Source organism: Phycodurus eques, chromosome 17 (assembly GCF_024500275.1).
Source record: "Phycodurus eques isolate BA_2022a chromosome 17, UOR_Pequ_1.1, whole genome shotgun sequence".
Classification (NCBI taxonomy): Eukaryota; Metazoa; Chordata; class Actinopteri; order Syngnathiformes; family Syngnathidae; genus Phycodurus; species Phycodurus eques.
In genome coordinates, this window is record NC_084541.1 from 19,506,337 (window position 1) to 19,526,978 (window position 20,642).

The window sequence follows — 20,642 nt, forward strand, 5'->3', positions numbered from 1 at the left end:
AGGACTTTGGTACAATTCAAAATATGAATAGCATTCTGGGTATTTTTGTCAAAATGAAAATGGACTCATAAAATCATTGTTTGCTAGAAAGACAAGTGGCTTTGATTGTGACTGTGTTTTTGCAAAATGAAGTCGAGTATCAAAATGTCTATATTGCTGTAATATGCTTTGCTCATACTTATCTCTGACTAAGAAGATTGCGAATTTTCTATGTGGATTAAAATAGAACCTGTGCCGCATCATGCAAGGTGCGCCAAAATTGTGCACAGATCTACAGTACATTTTACTGACTGCTGAATTCATTTGCATTGTGCAGCACACCACAGCTGTGATTGTCTATTCACAGCATTTTCTCTCCTGCTTCTTGTGCACAATTTACAACGTGTGTGTTGAGAGTCAGCTAAAAAAAAGAGCACTCCTTTGTGTCTAGGTGTCATTCTAATCATGCCCCTTGTAATTTCAAGTGAACAGAATGTGCGCCGGTTGCTATGTTAGCATTGTTGATAAGGCAGGATACTACAGCAGGGGGAAGTAGCAAAGTGTAAATCGCTTTAGGATTTTACACGATGAAGCAAAAGCTCACCAAACCAAGAAGAAAGCTGGCTGGGGAAAGAAATCATAATAGTGTGAAGAAGATTAGCCTAGTTTGCTTTGTCATTGTGCTACATGGTTCTCCATGGTCATTAGTAGCAAGTTGTGTTTGTAATGACTTCATATATAAGAAACCATATTCTCTGCCGTGGTCTGTAGTGCCAACTTTCTTTTTCTCGATAAGCCGCATGTGGATTTTGTGTGAGCATGTCAGGTCAAAGCAGTTGTTCGAGCAAGGTGCACACCTGAAAATGCACTTGGGGAAACTTAAATTTGATCTGTAGACGATAATATATTTGACTTGTAACCATTTTTTGGGACTTAATAACAGTACACACACACACACGCACATATATACCCCAATACCCCAACTGTCAAAGATTTCATTCTTAATGAGAGCAGCATATTAAAGAACATACTGAATATGACATGTTGACATCCTCAGGGACAATTATTATTATTATTTTTTTTTTGGTCTGAATTCCCAGTTGGGTCCAAGCAGGCATTGGAATTCATTATTCATGGCCAGAGCACAGCACCTGACAGACTTTCACAAATGTAAATTTTCCATAATTACCTAAACCATAATCAAGTGCACATATTCGATGTCCTTTCCCGGAAATGTCAACTTTCAAATTATCGTATGTCTGTGTTTAAAAAAAGAAAAATATTATTAACTGGCTCTTAAAAGAAATAAGGAATTGCACTACTTGGCTGCAACCAGCTGGGGTGCTATTGATTCACTGTCAACTACTATGCAGTCTAAAAAGGAAAATGACAAGACATCCAACATCTTAATGACATCTCTTGCCAGGTAGCAATATTCTACTCAATATAATACTGGATCTAAAGGGACTTCAGATCATTCAAAAAGAGACTCTTATCTCATTAAAACTATTTAGTTGTTAACAATCAAGTTGTTGATTATTATTTTCCCTTTATTCGATCAAGAAATGTTTGTGAAATGGCCGTTCCTAGTGCTGGTGAATGTACATCTTGATCGTCTTTCATATTCACATTGATATTCTTTTGTAACTTGAGAATGTCAGCACATCAGCACACAAAATGTCTCTGGATCAGCAGAGATTCCTCTGTCGGAGAGCTGCCACTTCCCCCGTGCCTTATGATTCTATCATCAGGATGCAAATCGGCTTTAGTACAGTTGAGGCAGAAGACATTCCTGATGAATTACCGTGTAACTGACAAAACCCCTTTGGGGAACTGGCATTCTGCAACTCAGCGCATTTTTTGCACATTCAAAAAAGGAACCTGACATGCCAGATGGTTTGTTTCACAGATCCACCTGGCACAGAACTGATAGACTCTATTTGGAAACAGATAGGCACTCTCCAAACAAACGTAGAAGGGTAATTGGACGAATGTTCCACCTGTCAAATGGGTCAATCAGATCAACATGGAGAAGAATAAAGTAAAGCCCATGTCCGTGTCTATTGGCTTATCCCGTCAGGAAGAGTCAAAACTAACTTCTTAATCAAGAATGCTTATAGCTCATGCCTTTGTTCGTGTTTTATCTATAAAATCTGTTGTTATATCAGGGCCACCGTTGTTTACAACCACATTAAAGCCAAATTGAAGCCCATTGCAGCTGCCTTGAGGACGTGATGGGTCCATCTTCGCTGCAATCACATCTCTTCTAAGCTTGGTGAGATCCGTTTGCAAGATTACATCTGCATTATCCATCTGTCTTGCAAAGAGCCATTGAACTTGGCATGATATTACTATTCCCAACAATCTATGCATTACAAATCCTAAAAATAGCTCGTTTTTCTCATTCAGTCGTCTGCAAATCTTTGTTTCCAAAGTGCTTTCTCCTGTATAGTCACCACTTTTATTTCGGCTATCTTGTTTTCTGTTTCGTTTGTCATGTGCAGCTACGTGGCTGGCTAATGTAGCATTTAATCAATAGCTATAAGGATGAGAGTGCAATGTGTAGACATTCCCTATGGATTGCTTGCAGTATTGGCCAGACTTCTCACCTCGTCTTCCATGAATTATTCACCGAGCGGCGGAGAGGAACATCACTTTGAGAGGTGACCTGGTCAACAGATAACATTCTGTTTCGGCAGCGCTGTCAAGGTTAATGTGTCACAGGTCTTGACAGGGGTAATGTATTCTCATGGCCAAGCCACTTTGCTGATTGAATTATCAGTGAAACAGGGGCTACCTTGAACGATGGGAGGATGGCGGGACTCAGGGCAAAAATAATGGTAATCATAGTTTATCAGTGAATATTTACCTCCTGCCGTAACCAAATCACAGTAGCAAGACAATGCTAGCCACCCGTTATACATACTCTACGGTATGTGTACACATTTCAGACCACTTCCAAGATGTGTCACAGGTACAGTGTATACTAAAATTCCGTGCTTACACCTGCAGTGAAAAATCCAACCGAAAAGGGAATGTCAGGTCGGCTGTGGGAAATGTCAGTGTAAATTGGGACCAAAAGAGCCAAGACTAATTCAGCACAGTTTGGACAATAACGTTAATTTTACTGAGGCTGTCAAGTGAATTCAGAGATTTGTTTCTAAATACATTACACATGTAATGGTGACGACAAAGATAATTGGTGAAAACGTGCCGAGATGGAGAATATAGTAGTAGTCAATTGTGGAGATAAAGCATTAACTTAGTTGTGTGCAAGCACTTCACAGAGAGAATGCAGAACAGTTTGTGGACAGAGGCTCCAGGCTGGCATGGCCGCTTTAGAGCGCCTCGTTGTCACGGTGTGGAAAAGCCCCACGGCGACCCAGTGGGAAATATTTCAGCCACCCGAGGCTTTAAGCGGATATACTATATTTTCATGGTTCAAACATTAAATTTTGCGCAGGCGTGAGAAAGATGCTAGACGAAGTAGCATCCGTTTTCCCGGGTCATAATCATGGTACTTGATTGATAGTTGAGCAGGGTGTGGTTACAGCGCATTCAGCAGACACGCCCACACTGTTCACCATTTTGGAGCCTCATTTTATATACTTGAATTTCTTCATCATTCACATTTGAGGTTAGCAGCACTCCTCTCTGCGGTGTCTCAAATTTAGAAGACATATTTATTTTCACTTTACAGACACTTTCATCTTGATCTTGATCCAGCTTGACGCGATGCCATCAGCGCCAACATTTCCATTCAAGCTGCCTTGTGGGTTCAGCTGGCATGTGGCATTCCCCCCCCTTCGCCCTACGGGACAGTTATGATCGAGCCCTATCATTTCTGCCTAAAAAGCAGCAGCTGGAAAATCTGTTGATCTCATTGACATCATCTGTGCTATATACTCCAAATGTTGCCTCAGTCTGTGTTTCGCTGGCAACTAGTCCAGGGTATTCCCTGCCTCTCCCTCAAAATCAGCTGGGATAGGATCCAGAAGCCCGCGACCCTAAAGAGGACGAGCGGTATAGAAAATCGATGGATGTTATTTTTTTAACTAGTACTGGTTCACATACCGGACTTTCAAAAAAGCTTTCGTTGCCTGTATAATTTAAAGCAATGTTGTTGAAAGAAAAAATAGAATGAAAAAGAACACATAAGAGGGGTGCGTACCTTTCCAGGTAAGTGGTTAGGGCCGTACCATTTTTGTGTGTGTGTGTGTATAAAAAAAAGCATCACTTGCTCTCGGTTTAGTAACAATGAAGAAATAAAGTGCTGTCAGAAGGAGGAAAAACAAAGTGGTCCTGTCAGCATTCCAAACGTTTCCAAATTCAAATGAGCTGTGCCCTAATGACATATGTTTTTCAGTCAATTCTCCATTGATATAATGAGAGTTCACCCAAAGTATCCAATTAGAACACATCCCCAGTAGGTGTTGATTAAACACAAGGCAAAATGGATTTTGCAAAACAATAGCACTCTAGACCAGGAAACGCCAGGTTTTCTGAAACATTGATTTGTGTGCGTCAGACTGGACACTCGGGTGGAAAGATACGTACAGTAAATCTGTTGTTACAATCAGCTAAATTGAAATCTTCCTTTTCCAAAGAAATTGGTGAAGAAAGGAAGCTAGAGAAAACTGTAATGAATCAACAATTCTGCCAGCAACCAGTCATAAACTATCACAAATACACAGTAAGTTTTAAATGTATCAAATGGGCTTTCTTTAACACTGAATAAGCTATTCTTCTGCATCAGGAGACAACTCAGTCAATTTAGTTGTGATCCACTTTAAGGAGAAAGCCAGCACACCCCAAATGTAACTTACATATCGTATTTGTGTCACATGCTCACAATAAAATGATCACATCAAGCTAAAGACAAGGCCATCTCTGCTAAAGAACAAGTCGGGATGCAGAAAGTCAGGTTTTACGTCACTTGCTTACAGTTCTAAATGATCCGTTCATTGCCGCTGATGCAGTTGATAGCATCTCTGAAATCCCTGCAGATACGAGCGCTGTGTGTTGCACCGTGGCTTGCTTCGAAAAGTGCATCAGAGACTAGATTGATGTCGCCGGCAACGATAGCCCACATCTCAGATCCTATCTCGGTGTTTGATCATTGCCCGCTGTCGCACGTACGTACGTACGCCGTCTCCAGTCTGTTGCCTTCATTCGTGGTGCTACATCCCCTAGTCGCTTTCCAGTCACTCTTGCTAAACCTACCGATTTAAGCAGTTACACACCCTAACACTAGGATTTTAAAAAGATACGTACATTTGATGAGCATGTAACAAAACGTTAACGAAGACGCTGCTGTGCAAAGTCAAAGCTGTGGTGCACAAAGGTTACGAAAGGTAACAAAGTCTATTCTTAATCATAGGACACTCATTACGATATTTTCATCCATCCACATTGTATGCCGCTTATTCTCATTTGGGTTGATAAACAAACATTCACGCTCACACCTAAGGAGCATTTACAATCTTCAATGGACATACAGTAACATGCATGTCTTTTGGAATATGGGAGGAAGCCGGAGTAGCCGGGGAAAAGCCACGCAAGTACGCACCGAACATGAAAGCCACAGCCTGGATTCAAACCCCAACCACAGAACTGTGAGGCGGACGTGCTAACCACTAGGACGCTGTGCCACCTCATTACGATACTTCTAAATTCAAATCTTTAATTATGACCACCTTTCTTTGCCGTTTGGCCAATTGACATTGCATGGTATTACAACCTGAAAGTGTGGCTAAGACTAGTATAAGAGCTCAGAACTCAGCAGATGATGTTTATCTCCAGTATGTATGCATCCATTCATTCATTTATTAATAACCAGAGGGTTTGGATTTATTTGGCAAAGGTCTGCAGATTCTCATGAATTCCTCGAATGACATTACATGTACCTTGGAGGAGGTCTGTGCTCTGCAAATGGCTTTCCCTTCGCTGTTGTGGCAGTGTTCTATCCAGGAATGGCAGTGTGACAGCTGCACAGATAAGAGGGAAGCCGAACAGGCTTTGAGGAGCACAGAGTGCACTCTTCAGTCAACTCCTCTTGAACTGACACTTTTCTTTACTGGCCAGCTTTGAGCGTGCCATTCAAGATTGATTATAGTCGAGGCCGCGGAAATTTGCATACCAGTTCTGTCAACTCGGAGTCAAGAAAAAAAAAAATGTTGAATGACAAAGCGCCTTATTCATTTTGGGAGCTGCGTTTAGCAAAGACCTGTCCTACTTTGCCATTGCAGTCATGCAGAGTATTTATAGTGAGAATGCTGAAGACTAGAGAGTGTAAATGAGAGAAGTAGGCAGTTTATAGTGAATTAAATTTAAAGAGGAGCACAGGGAAAGGCTGGATCACTGCTGCAGTGTGAAAAAGGTTTTTAACAATGTGTACAGCATGTTTAAAAATCACTATAGAATGCTTTCTATTCATGATTGGTGTCAAATGAATGAGTACATTCCTTAATTGGAGGGGTAACACTGTGAAGTCCAACAAACAATTTGTAAGCGCTCTTCTCCAAGCAATCACAGATAACATTGATCCAAACTATTATTGCATCAAGGTAAGAGCTTGTCCCTTTGACTGGCACAATCGAGCCTATTCCACACAGTCTCCATCATACAGCTTCTCGTTATTATTCATGAGGCAAGAAGTCTCTTGTTGGCCTTCACCTTGATGCTTTCAATGGAAGAGTTCAGCAGGGAGCCAACAAAGTGCGGTTCTTGGCTTCGGCTCTGCCGATAGACTGCCAAATATCATTTCTCAAGAGAAATTACAAGGGTTCCATGTAATGAGAGGGTTTTCTGGGTTGCTTGTTTATACAATATTATCAAGGGTTTCTTGGTGCAACGTCCGCCATGTTGGTGCAGGATTTTGTTGAAAACTACAGACATTGCGAGAGCATTATTGAGGTACTCTTGAGATTGGCACTCAGTCCCCAACTGCCCTTCCTGCACTTCTGTGCATACGCTCCCGCTGATGCGTCTCCATCAGCGCTAGTCCACAGAAAAGTGTATTCCTCTGTGTACATTGCATGTTGTATGTCTAAACTGAATTTTCTGTTGAGAGACTAATAAAGTGCTTGCACCGGCCTAGTGACTTGCATGTTGCTGAAAAATATAGTCCAGTTGGAATGAATGGAAAAAAAGAGATACCATCTCTCTACTGCAAGAAAATGTATGCAAATCTTGATGTTTGTTTTAAAGTGCTTTTGGCCTCAAATTTACTCAACTTTCTTTTAATGGGGCAATATTCAAGTCAGCAAGTCATTGGCAAAAGTCAGCAGTCTGAGATTCCCAGTGGTCACATAACCTAACAGCATCTATAAAAATATCAAAAAGGTAAGTTTAGGCATTTTCTGCATGTCTAGGGTGGCTACCTTTAAGAAATGTACCAGGCAAAAAACAACGCCTCTTTATCTTTTTAATCGAAGAGCTACTACATGACCATATACGTTAAATTGTGAGGGACTTGGCCGTACGCCCATACAATTTAGCACATTTGAAAGATACTGGAAATGAAAACAGATATAAGCAGCAGGCAAGAGTTTGGGGACCCTGCAGGAAGAGTTGGAGGAAGTTGGAAATGCCAGACGGATTAGTCGATAGACTTCCTAATCACAACGAGTATAACTGAAATGTCTTTGTGGCTATTATTTGTACTGTTTGAACAAGATCCTTTTCACAATGTCCCCCGGCTCATATTCAGTAGCTGCATCTTCATAGTAGTATCGTAAGTATGGGCATTTGACTAAATGTCCTCGATCAACAATGGGGGAACTGAATGACTAGTTAACAATTACACAGTCAATTCTTTGTAACTCAAGAAAACAATGACATGACAATACATCAGACAGAAAGACAGCAACTGTGGGCACATGTAACACACATCTCACTGAATGTTCTCAACTTTTTTCTAATCAGACATGTTGAGTGACATTATTTGATTTCACTCACTCTTGGTGCTCAATAGAAAAACGTTTCAATAAGTGCATCAACTGGCACTTTATTGTTGAAAAATCTGTATTTTAACTGTCATATTGACCAGAATACTTTGAAATTCTACAGGCCTTGCTGGAAGAAATCAAGTATACTCCAAAGGCTTTGACTTGTTTCTTACAGTAGATTCCAGGTTACACAAATTCTTGTGCATTTTAAGTTTCAGTGTATCCTCAGCATACCTCTTTAAATGATGACAAGGGCGAATATGTTGAGGTAGACAAAAACTATAGCAGCATCTCCCCTTGACTGAAGTAAAACTGCTCGGTTAGCAACTGTTCAAAGTCGACCATCCGTTGTTCTCCAGTGCATATAATCTTCCTCAACAGGCAAGTGGACGACAGAAGACAAATCCTTCACATTGTTAAGGCTTGAAAGCGCTACATGGCACCCACTGATAAAAGACAACGTGCGACATAATGCCCTGCTCCATAATGCGCTGCTGCATAACTATCAATATATTGTTGATGGGAGGATCTTGTAGGAGAGATTAGCTATGTTGGAAAGGGTAACCCATGCATCACTTTAGCCATGGAATTTATTAATCAGGGATGTGCTAATGAGAACACCCCCACTCATACACCCACACATTTTCGCAGCTTTATGATGATAGGTGCTTGGAGTTAAATATTTATAATATCCAAACTAGGTCTCCCAAAGCCTCAGCCAGGAAAGTTATCAGGTTTCAATATTCTTTCTGCAACGCTTCAAGCAGCTCGGCTAATTAACGTTATTTGATTTCACTCGCCCCTGGTGCTCGACAATAAAACTCTTCAATAAATGCATCAGCTCCCACTTTAGTGCTGGAATATCTGGATGTTTATGGCATCTGAGGCTCGTGTATCACTTCAGCTATTGTGATGCAAATAACAAGAAGAAAGAGATGTATCCTAAAGTGCCCACTGTGAAATATTTCACAATTTCATTGAATAATCCCCGAAAGGTAGGAACCATGTCATTGTTAGCGCTGTTGTCGTCAGCAGTTTATGCAGGTTCAAATTATAATCCAATCTTCGGAGGTGACATCGCGCCGCACCAATGGGAGCAATGTTACAATCGATGCCATAAGTTAATCACAGATATTTCAGCAATACTACCTTTCTAGCGCTTTGATCCTATGAAACTACATAAACTCATTAGTGAACACGGAGCATTGATCCATCACTGTCGACTCTGCTGCTCCGATGCACTGTGGAAATGGAAAGAAGAAATACCATTTCACAGGACCTTAAAGTTGGTCTCATGCTATGTAGTCAGGGTGTTAGCTGCTAAGTACTCGAGTGAGGCCTTAAACGTTTACAAATAGGTTTCTCTTATGTGCCATGCTGCATTAAATACAGCGTTGTTGTTGTTTTATTAATTGTTTTAAAATCAGAAAAAAATCAGATCACAATCACGTTGTGGAGTCAAACATTATTTGCTGTTTTGCAAATGGACATTCAGCCCAGTTGTTATTTCTTCAATATTGACATAAACATTACAAATTGCCAAAAAACAAAACAAAACAAAACAAAAAAACAAAAACAAACAAAAAAAGGGGACTTAATCTTAGTTTTCCCCAAAAAGAATAAAGTATGTTGATTTTGTTACAGGACATACAAAATGATGGATTTTGGTGTATTGAGGCCTTAAACCAACAGAATGTTACAGAGGTGCTTCACACAGCATTTATTAATTTTTCTCATGCAATGATCAAATAGCCGCAATTCACTTTTAACCATCAAACTTCCACTCCGCATTGAACTTAAAATGCCGTCAGACAGGTTGACAGTTACAAGTTGAAAATTAACAATTTATACGACGAACCTAGACAAATATGCAAATGCAGAACCTCTCAGAAGCTTACGAGATGTCAGACAGACTGACATCAAGCAATAGAAAAGGCAGTTGGGAAATATTTTACATGCTTGTTTTTCACAGGAGACTGAATTAATATTAATAATTCATATTTGCATGAAGAACCAGTCACAGCATTAGGTACCCCCGTTGTTCCATCGTGTGTTTCTTATTTAAACGACATGTATGCAATGCACTGAGATGTGTTGCATAAAACCAAATAATAAACATATTGTTTATATTGACTGTATCACTCCAAAGAAATGATTTGGGTAAAGAGCGCATTCTTGATATAGCTCTCAGAGTTTATCGTATATGCAGGTCCCTGATGAAGTTATGGTTGAGTGTATATTGCTGTATGGAGGCAATAAGGGAAAGGGCACTCCGTGCACGTGCTGCATCTAAAACATGTAGGTGCCTGACAGTCCATATGTCAGTGTTGACATTGTTAAGAATGACGTGTTTGGGACTTTCCTTCTTTTTCACATTTTCACAGGTGTATTTACAGATGCTATGATGGCTTTTTGATTAATATATGATTCTTGCTGAACTGAGTATTACATTTAGTAGAAATGTAATCCCTAGAAATATAAAGCATTTCATTGATTTTGTCTCATTTGAACTGCTGCTTACACTATGACACTCCTATTGGTAGATGTTGTTGATATCTTGACTTGAAACAAGTATGCTAAACCCAACTCCAACATTGACATTTTTCATATTTATTCAGCCAGTGCTTTAAATGTTAACGTTGTAACTCTGATGGATTTTTTTTTTTTTTTTGGATTTTCTTTTTTTTTTTTTTTTTCTCGTTGCAAGGCAGATTAAACTAGATAAGGCCTGTTTAAAACAGATTTGCAAAGGTTCCCCTTTAAGCCAATTGCAGGTTAGTTGTTAAGACCTTTTTTTTTTTTTTTATTTTTTTTTTTAATTTTTATCCATTGCTACTGGAACATTGTTGCTATCAGTGCATGGAGTATTTGCTGATTGGGAATTACTTGGATATTTTAGCCCTTCAGGGGATTCTAGCTTAATTAAAGGCTGTACTCATTAAATCATCAGCGCTCTAACTGAACAATAATAGCCTTACTATATTGCCGCAATTCTCTCCTGATGATTATGAGACGTAAATTAATAACAACTATGGTAACTTATTGTATACCATATTATGACATTTCTAACAAAAGGTTGCGGTGAGTAAATGTTGGATTTATCTCACCAAACATTATAATGAATAAACACAAAAGGAATGAAGACGTTGGTCATTTTACTCATGAGGAGGGCGCATGGGAGATTGTTCAGGTGACAGCCTCTCAACACGCTCTAAACAATCTCTCCCGTCGCTCCTGCATTTATTTGAAAATAGGGAGGTTTCTAAGTTTACAAGACATAACGTACCAAGCTACAAGACACAACACACTAAGGGTAGGGTTTCAAGGTGAAAACATGGCACCTGCCACGTCCCGGCCACGTCCTTCTCTCAGATGATTCCTGCTGAGTCATCTTCTTGAAGGCGAGACATCTTTCTTTCTAAACATTGTCCATAATACTAATGCAAGCTAAGCAAATAAATGATAACTTCTACAATATATCTAACAGTAAAGTTAATGTGGAAAACATGGCATTTGATTAATACAATAGGTGGAGCAGGGTGAGATTGCTGCTGCCAGAATATTCAAACTAATTCCTGCCAAAACGCATACAATTCACAAAAGTATTTCAAATTACTTTTAAATAATATCAAAACGCAACATAAAATAGTGGATGGTATAGTTCCAACCCCCGTAAAAGCAATTTTCAGGAACAGGGCAAAGAAAGAAAGTGGATGAATGTTTGTAGTTTGCATAGAGGGTAGAGTTCCATTGCGTGACACGGTGAGGTCTCGGTGAAGGGGGCTGTCAATTAGAAGCACCTCTCAGCATGATACGGTGCAGTTGTACATCCACTGCAAAGTGCAACCCTACACTTGGAATGAACTGAACTTTCAGGTTGTTTTGACAATGCGCACGAATTGCTGCCAGTGTTGTGAAAAGATCCAAACACTTAACCCAGGTGAAATGCAGTAGATGCAGTAGATTCATTGTTTTGCCACTCATATTTTTGACCCTAATTCTGGTCTATTTCCTCCTAAAGTGCCGTTGTTGGACACAGAGAGCCGCTGCCTGATGACAGTAATAATATCACAATTTTCACCCGCATCTTAGACAGACTGTTGGATGGATATGACAACAGACTCCGTCCTGGGCTGGGAGGTAAGGCTCTTATTTACTGTAGGTACTTGTAGTGCACAGTGGCGGTCGTGACTAATGTTTTGATGACACGCCAATACTAGCATCCCTTTGAAGTGCAGCTAAATGTCCATGGATGCATTGTCCCTTGAGTGAAAGACATCCGTGGTGAGTAGCCTACATATGTCAGGAGAAAGCGACGCCATTTCAACCAAATCTTCCACAAAGTACGCCCACATGCTTGAGCAGACCTTTCTCAGTCATCCAGCTGGAATGGTTGTTTGCGCTTCGCTGCTTGCTGCTAAGGCCACAAGCATCGCTACCAGGCTGCAGACCACCAAGCTACAAGGTTTCGAAGCTGCAACCAAACAGAGGAATCTGGCACAATACATCGAAGTCACTTATTTGTCTTTCAGAATGTGGGGGTGGTTCTTGTTGAAAGGCTACAAGTTTGCAGTTATAGAAATCAATCACAACAAATTCAAATGTATCTATTTGAAAAGCTGCAATATAATAATCATCTCATATACAGACTTACAAGAGCGATCATCATGTGCAAACATATCAGTCGCTTAGAATGTACAGAACTTCAAAACTCAATTTCATTTCGTTTTCAGCAACTTCTATTCACTCTGCCGTTAATGCTCTGATGCATTGTTGTAAACAGAAAAAGGGCAGAGTCATTCGTCCTCCACCGATGCACGCCATGCAAACAGCTGACGCGGCGTGGTGATAATCACATACTTGGCGAGAACTATTTGTGTCGTCGGGATGATTCATGTGGAAGTGGATCGCTTCTCTCATGGGGCTTCTTCACCAGAAGAGAAGGAGACTTCACCTGTGGGTGGTCTCATAGGTCCAGGACATCGTTAGCACAAAGTGTCTCCTTCGCTTTTGGATAAAAGTCCCATCACTCTCTAGTTGTTGCGCTAAAGGGATAAGCTATTTGTCTCACCAAGAGCCCAAAAGCCTGCTTCACATATCCGCCCCAGAGGAGCTGATTCAACCCACAAAGAGGCAGACAAATTTTGGTCTATCGCTACCCTTGCCTCGTGTCCTACTTAATTCATTAAAATTGAGGTGGTTTTCCTTTTAATTAACACAGCAACTCTTAATGACATTGATGTATTATGATCATTTTCCCCATTTGCAAGGTTCCCTAATGTAAGGTGCAGCGATACATGTAATTATTCCGGAATATGAGCAGAAAACACATTGGAAGGTCATAATAGATGATCACATTTACTCATCATATTTTGTATGATGTCTATACAACCGTGTAATAGCAAATAATTGTACCCATTGTGAAGGACTGACAGAGGGCCATTCCTTAGATGCTAAGCTGCTTTATTTACAGACAAAAAAAACATTATTTTGGGTCAAAGTGGATGTCTTTGCTCTAAAATGAATTTGAGCTAGACAAATGTTAGCTTTACCAACCTGGAGCCCATCAGAAATGTTTTGCCCCTAAACCTTCCCGTGCCAATTAATTCATGTCTCTAGGTCAGTTCAGCACACCACAATAAAGATTGGAACCGTAAACCCTGATCTAGCTTGTGTTTGTACTCAGGCTTAAGAATCGATTAATTGATCGTTAAGAATGATGTCAATTGTGTGGAATTGATTGTTGTTTCATCATAAGACCATTGAGGCAAAACTGAGCGCACATTCTTACAACAAGCATTAGCGCAGGCTCATCTAGCTTGCAGTCCAAAGAGGAACTCACTAATACAATGTCCTGTGTCACGACTTGGTTGCAGGAGTGCTGTCTACAGCTAGACGTTTCTAAAACTGTAGGCATGTAATTTCACTAAAACAAATAGAGTATCACCTGACCCCGACATACTTGTTAATGGAGAAAATATGCAAATTGTCAGCCAATACAAATATCTTGGGTTAATAATAGATTCACAGCTTTCCTTTAAAGCCCATATTGACAAATTGTGTAAAAAATATCAAATTAAACCTCGCAAATTTCCGTGCAATTCGAAATGAAATGTCAACTGAAGCCGCAGAAATTGACTTATATTCAATGATTCTTCGTCACTTTAACCATTGCATAACCAGTTGGTCCCAGGCTGGTCAGAATGCAAAAAAACCATAGGACGTTTTGTACAAACAAGAAATTAAAGTGATGGATAAAAAACCAAGGCACTGTCATCACTGTGCAATTTTAAAAAAATACAGTCTTTTAAACTGGGACAGTCTTCACATATTTGCGGATTTCAATCTGATTTGTAAAGTACTGCATGATTTGGCTCCAGCTCCTCTGGGCTGAGTTCATCAGCCAAAGAAACAGCTCTGAGCGTGTCACTCGAGGCTCCGTCAGAGGTGACTGTCTCATTCCTCTGCGCAGGAGCACTTTCAGTAAGTCAGCCTGGTCAGTGAGGAGCGCTGGTGAGTGGAACTCAGTACCTGAGGAGGTTAAACTGCTTACAACATACAAGGCCTTCACAAAAAAACTGAAAATGTGGTTAGTTAACACCTATAGCTGCCAACACTAAAAGACAAGTATGTTATGATGTTTTGGGGTTTTTGTTTTTGTTATGATCAAATGATTTGTGGTTTTATTCTCTCTTAATAGTATAGTAAGTCTTTGATTATGTATCCTGTATTATATTGTCTTGTAGATGTATTTTACTGCTTTTTTACATCATGGCCAGGGGACTACAGATGGAAACTAGCCTTCTGGCTAATTCTGGCTTTTTTAACCATGTGTATTTCATGTGTTTTATGAAATTGCATTGTCCCCTTTCAAATAGACTGATTAAAAATATTTTTAAAAAAACAGCATCACATCAGGTAGGACAGCTACGTCCACATTATTCTGCTTAATGCAACTCTGGCATCGAAACAAGATAGAAGAACATTCACAGGGATGATCCCATCCAGTTAAAAATAGTTCATCTATTTTCCACTTCAAGGGAATATTGTTAAATGTGTCTTTATTTTCCACTATGTGATGCTGGCTTGATGGCGAGTATTGCTTTTAACAATGTCAATAAGAAAATCATATTTGCTCAGTCGTGCCCATTGACAATTTTTGTTGTTTAACCCCAGAAGCCTGTTTTAAATAGTGACATGAAATGTGGTTAACCCTCATTAAGGGAGTGCTAATTTACAGCCTTGCTATGTATGGACATGAATAATGCGTTTGGCAAGACTGACTCGAATCATTGCTCTGAGTTACACGTTACGTTCCTTTCTGTTGGTTTTCGCAGAGAGTGTGACCGAAGTGACGACGAACATTTACGTGACAAGTTTTGGCCCAGTGTCAGACACTGACATGGTGAGTATTTTTCCTTCCATCTTCATCTCTTTGAACAAAAGCATTTACATTTGCTAACCCCTCATGTTAACCCCATTAAAAAAAGCATCGCCCCCCCCTTCTCAACTTCGTTTTTTTTTTTTGCATAGTTTCCTGACTTTGTTTGAAATCAGCAAAGAAATATAAATATCAGACAAAGACAACCCAAGCAAACCTAAAATAAGTGTGTGGGGGGGGGACTATTCAAAGCTACCTGGCCCTGTGGAGATATTTTGGCCCACTCTTCCTTGCACAATTGTTTTAATTCAGCAACAATGGAGGGTTTTCAAGCATGAATGGCAATGAAGGACATGAAAGGTCATGTCAGAGCATTTCGATCGTATTCAAGTCCAAACTTTGATTAGACCACTCCAAAACCTTCATTTTTTTTGGGGGGGGGGGGGGGGGGGGGGGTTTAAGCCGTTCAGAAGTTGAGTTGCTGGTGTGTTTTGGATCGTTGCCCTGCTGCAGAACCCAAGTGTGCTTCAGCTTGAGGTCACAAACCGATGGCTGAACATTCTCCTTCAGGATTTTCTGGTAAAGATGCACACCTTCCAAAAATTTTTACTTTCATCTTGTCAATTCATGGAACATTCTCCCAAAACTCTTGGGAATCATTCAAATGGGTTTTTTTTTTTTGTGTGTTTTGTTTTGTTTTTCAAAAGTAAGACAAACTTGATGACCTTTTTGGACAGCAGTGGTTTTCGTCTTGGAACTCTGCAATGGATGCCATTTTTGCCCAGTCTCTTCCTTATTGTTGCGTCATGAACACCTTGAGCTGAGGCAAGGGAGGCCTGCAGTTCTTGAGATGTTGTCCTGGGTTCCTTTGTGACCTCCTGGATGAGTCGTCGCTGTGCACTAGGGCTAATTTGTATAGGTCAGCCACTCCTGGGAAGATTCACCACTCTTCCATGTTTTCTCCATATGTCGATAATGTCTCTCACCGTGATTCACTGGAGTCCTTCGAAGCTTCGAAAATGGCAATTACTTTATTTCTCATCGGTTTGTGAATTTCTTTGGATCGTGGCATTTTGTTGCAGCGACTTCATTTTGTCAGACAGGTTGTGTTGAAGTGATTTCTTGATTGAACAGACCTGGAGGTAATTAGGCTTGGGTTTGGTAATTGAAAATGAACTCAGTTTTCCCCATAAATGTGATAAACTACAGTTCATTCATGAGGGTCAATTACTTTTTCACACAGGGCCAGATAGCTCTGAATATTTTCTTTCCTTAAGAAATTAAATCACCCTTTAAAAACTGCATTTTATGTTTACTTGGGTTATCTTTGTCTGATATCTACATTTGCTTAATGATCTTAAGCATTAGCATGCAAAAAAAAAAAAAAGAAGAATTTGAGAAAGGGGTAAATACTTTTTACAACAGTGTAGCTGTTTATGGTTATCAAGTTATGGCCCTGCCTTTTTTTGTACAAGGAAATATATTATTTGTAGGTTCTATTGTAAGTAAACAATATACTGTCAATCATTCAGTCGGGAAATTGGTCTACTCAAGTCTGTATATAAATAACATTAAGTACTAGACAGTCAAAAGCACAAAAAGAAAACCATCCAAATTTAATTAATGCAATGCCAATGTTGCGGTTCAACAATGAATGTTGACAACAATGAGGCAAAATAACAAGTTCAAAAATATCATGAATAATTTAAATTACAGTACAGCCTTGCATATATTAGCCATTAGGCAGATCACTGAACATGATGAACTAAGTAAAAATCAACAATGAAGTCATCTTTAACAGGAACAGACTATATCAACAATCCAGACTACACAAACTTTTTATTCGTGAAATTCCATTAGTCATTTAAGAGACCTGGATGAGCGCCTTTAAACATTAGACATAAGAGACAGTTCATTCTTTGTCTCCGAACATTATGCAGCATTTGACATATTTGATCACGGCAGATATAATTGACCGCCTTGGGGTAAGGACGTTTTTTGCTTTAGCTCAGAGCTGGCTTGACATCTTGTATTATGTAGCTAGATTAGTGAGCTTTGGAGTTCTTTGGTCTCACTAGAGGTCTACACGAAGTGCGGCGGTGCAGTCAAAGTCAAATTTTATACAAATCCACAAGGATCTTTTCAAATAGATACAGTATATCACTAATGATAATTACAGCGGCTGAGCAGGTCCAATAGGTCTTTACAGAGTATTCCCTTGCTTTCATTAAAGGGGTATTTGCAGCAGATTATCAAAGTCTTTTGTTGCTCGGCTAAGTCAAGTAGCGTAAGATTTCAAAGTCTCTGGCCTGGTTTAAAACTCTTTAAACTCGTCTCACATTCTCCTCAACTCATCACTGTACAATTGTTATTCAATTCATGTATTCAAAATAAAAAAGCTATTCTATGGCTCATTCACATTTTAAACAAATATGCCGATACTCTTTGTGGAAAGGGTTAAATTCCCCCATTGTTCATAACCTAAAGAAGTCTGTATACACTGTATGTTACATTGTCTTGTAAAGTGTACAGTACATAATACTAATATGCTCACATCCATCGTATCTGGCTGATGACTCTGGGTCATGAGCATGTGCGTATCACAATAGAGAGCACGTTTATCTTTTTCAGCAGATAACACCCCTTGGGGTTTTGGTGGCTCGCTTTTTGCACCAATCTTGCATTGTCTTCATATGCCCCACTTGCAAACTGCATGAATCAAGTTGTCGCGTAGGGTAGTTAAAGGACAAATGACACATCGTCACAAATAGGGGGACAAGTGGAGTCTATTTCATTGGAAGCACATGACTGCTTCTTGGACTATTGATACAACCTTTCAGGAAATGACCCTACTGCATTGTAGCCGAAAGATGATGTACTTTTGTTTTCCAGCAGAGTATTACAATCATCGACAATTAGTATTACAATAATTGTTTTACAACATGTCAGCACTTTCTGCGTTGTAAGTTGTGAATGTATTCAATATCACTGCTTTTATTCTCCTTGCGCACATAAAGACCACATCAAGGCTTCAAGCATTCCATTTCAACATCTTCCACCGTCTCAGTCCAAAGTTGCACCACGAGTGCACCACAGAAAGTGCAGCTGTGCACTTCATACCGTGCTTTGTTTTTGTTTTTTTTATGTGATAGTTCTTTGCACACATGATTTAGTGGATTTCATCTATTAATTAAAAAACAAACTTACACAATTTACAAAAGATCGGAAACTGGCCACTGAGCAGAAAGGGAAATGAATATAACAACATTTTACTCTACAATGAGAAAAACAGGAATAGTAGGCCAGACTAACTAGTAGCGCTTGATGCCAGACTTCAATAATGAGCAATATAAATTGCCGGAATTGGTACCCATGACAAGAAAGGAGGGCAGCCACTGCGTGGATGGGAGTTGTGATTTCTAATATGAGTTCAAATACTAACGATGACTACCGAGCAAAGTGGTTGGCCACATTTACAGAGCTTGTAAACGTATAATAATGGCCATGGTGAGTTATTTTTAGCTTTTTTCATTTAATTGAAGCGTATTTGGCTTTGGAGTCAATGAGCGTTAAGGCACTCACAAGCTAGAAAATGTAACTATAGAGTGGGTCACCATTTCTTTTCAAAGTCATGAATAAAAATGAAAGCAACTGTTTGGCTCCAACAATCAAACGTAAATGTCAAGTGGAAAGAACTCAGAAATGTTATAAAAGGCTGCTATTTTATATAGATGCCTTGGATGTCTGAAAATCCATGCAGGCTTTTTGTAGATGCAGTGAATTTCCATCATATACCTCATATTCTAGTCAGCGTTTCCATTTCTTTAGCCATTTGCTTCATGACTACAATCTTTCCTCCTGAAGTGAACAACAATATCCCAGTTTCATGGCAACCAAAAGTCATTTTTATTAGTGGCACCTTCTGGAATAGTGGGTATCAAAAAACAGGAATTGTCTCTAAAAACAATTGTTTTTAGATACAAACATTTCTCTAGTGAAGTGAAAATGTCAACTGGTTCATGGTGCTACATTGAAGGATTCGTCTTCAAGTGCGCTATGACCGGTTCCGCTAAATGGAAGAATCTAATCCAATAGTGTGAAACAAGCCTTCCCTCCAGCTACATCATGCCAGCCATCAAACGCTTGCAGAAATAGTTGAAAATGAGCTGTTCCCCAAACACAACACTATAGCCCAGGGGATCTCTTACTTTGACGTACTATATAGCCACTGGTCCAATTACCCATCTCCAACCTCAAATGTCCCAGAAATGTCTCGCTTCTCACCTGTAACTTTCAAACCCAATATGCCATACCTCTTTTTACACTTCCGAAAAAATAAATAAATCACATTTTGGCAATGAAAGTGGAATGCTCGGCAAATAACAAGCAATGTTGTTGAAAGTGAGGGCAATGAGCTCCTAGTGTACGACCATGGCAAATCTCTGCAGTTTGTCAGAGCAAGACCCGGAATGTAGGTTACGATCTTGACACTGATCACCACTAAGGAGGCAGGGGTGTGCTCCTTCATCTCCAGCCTCGTCATTCTTACTTGCTCTGTCTAGGTTTCTGTCCTCCTCCTCCTCCTTGCCTCTAGTTTCCCTGAAACTATACACATCGCATCCACAAGTATGCATGTTGATGCATGATGAGCCTTTTATTATTATTATTATTATCTCCATCTATCATTATGTCATCTCAAACAGTGTTATGACAAAATAAGATTAAATGTGTCTTTTTTGGTGTAGCTTTTTTGTCATAATTGTATTTTTCTACAACAGTCATTGTTGCAGTACTAGAAAAGTAAATAGAAGGCCATACTGGTGCGTTTAAAAAAAAAAAAAAAGGAATACAGAATTGGTTTGTATGAAAATTTGTAGAGGAGTCGAGCGCAAGCCAAGGATGAATGCAGTATTTTTTTAGCGGCTTTCATAGTTTACAGCTCTTCGCTGAATTGCATTGTTTACACTAACAGCATGGCTGCGAACAGAGAATAGCTGGTTTACAAAAGCAGTCAGTGTCGCAAACCTATGACTGGATATATGCAGTATTTATCAACTTTTCTGACCCCTCTGGCTACAATTTTAGGGACAGGCAACTAGCAAGTTCCTGCTGTGAAGCAAACACGAGCGGAATCATTTTCAAATTGTGTTCCGTTTGACAAGAACGGTGGAGGCAATAACAGCGTCAATTGCGCAAGGCACGATGCCCGTTTATCTGTTGAAAAAGCATCGATATAGGGATTTATTTTCACCATGACACATCACGATGACATTCATGGATCCGTCCAGCCCAGAATCACTGCCCACCTTGTCATAATCCTTTATGAACTAGGA

At 39.7% G+C, this 20,642-nt stretch overlaps 1 protein-coding gene across 4 annotated transcripts in view; it reads left to right on the top strand.

Annotated features, from left to right (window-relative positions):
* LOC133416035 (gamma-aminobutyric acid receptor subunit alpha-3-like) overlaps nt 1-20,642 on the top strand; it is a 63,454-nt gene that overhangs the window by 19,646 nt on the left and 23,166 nt on the right. For all 4 annotated transcript variants that reach the window (XM_061702660.1, XM_061702657.1, XM_061702658.1 and 1 more), the window contains exons 3-4: nt 11,950-12,068; nt 15,266-15,333. In XM_061702660.1, the coding sequence (XP_061558644.1) occupies nt 11,950-12,068; nt 15,266-15,333 (187 nt within the window). The remainder of the gene's footprint in view (nt 1-11,949; nt 12,069-15,265; nt 15,334-20,642) is intronic.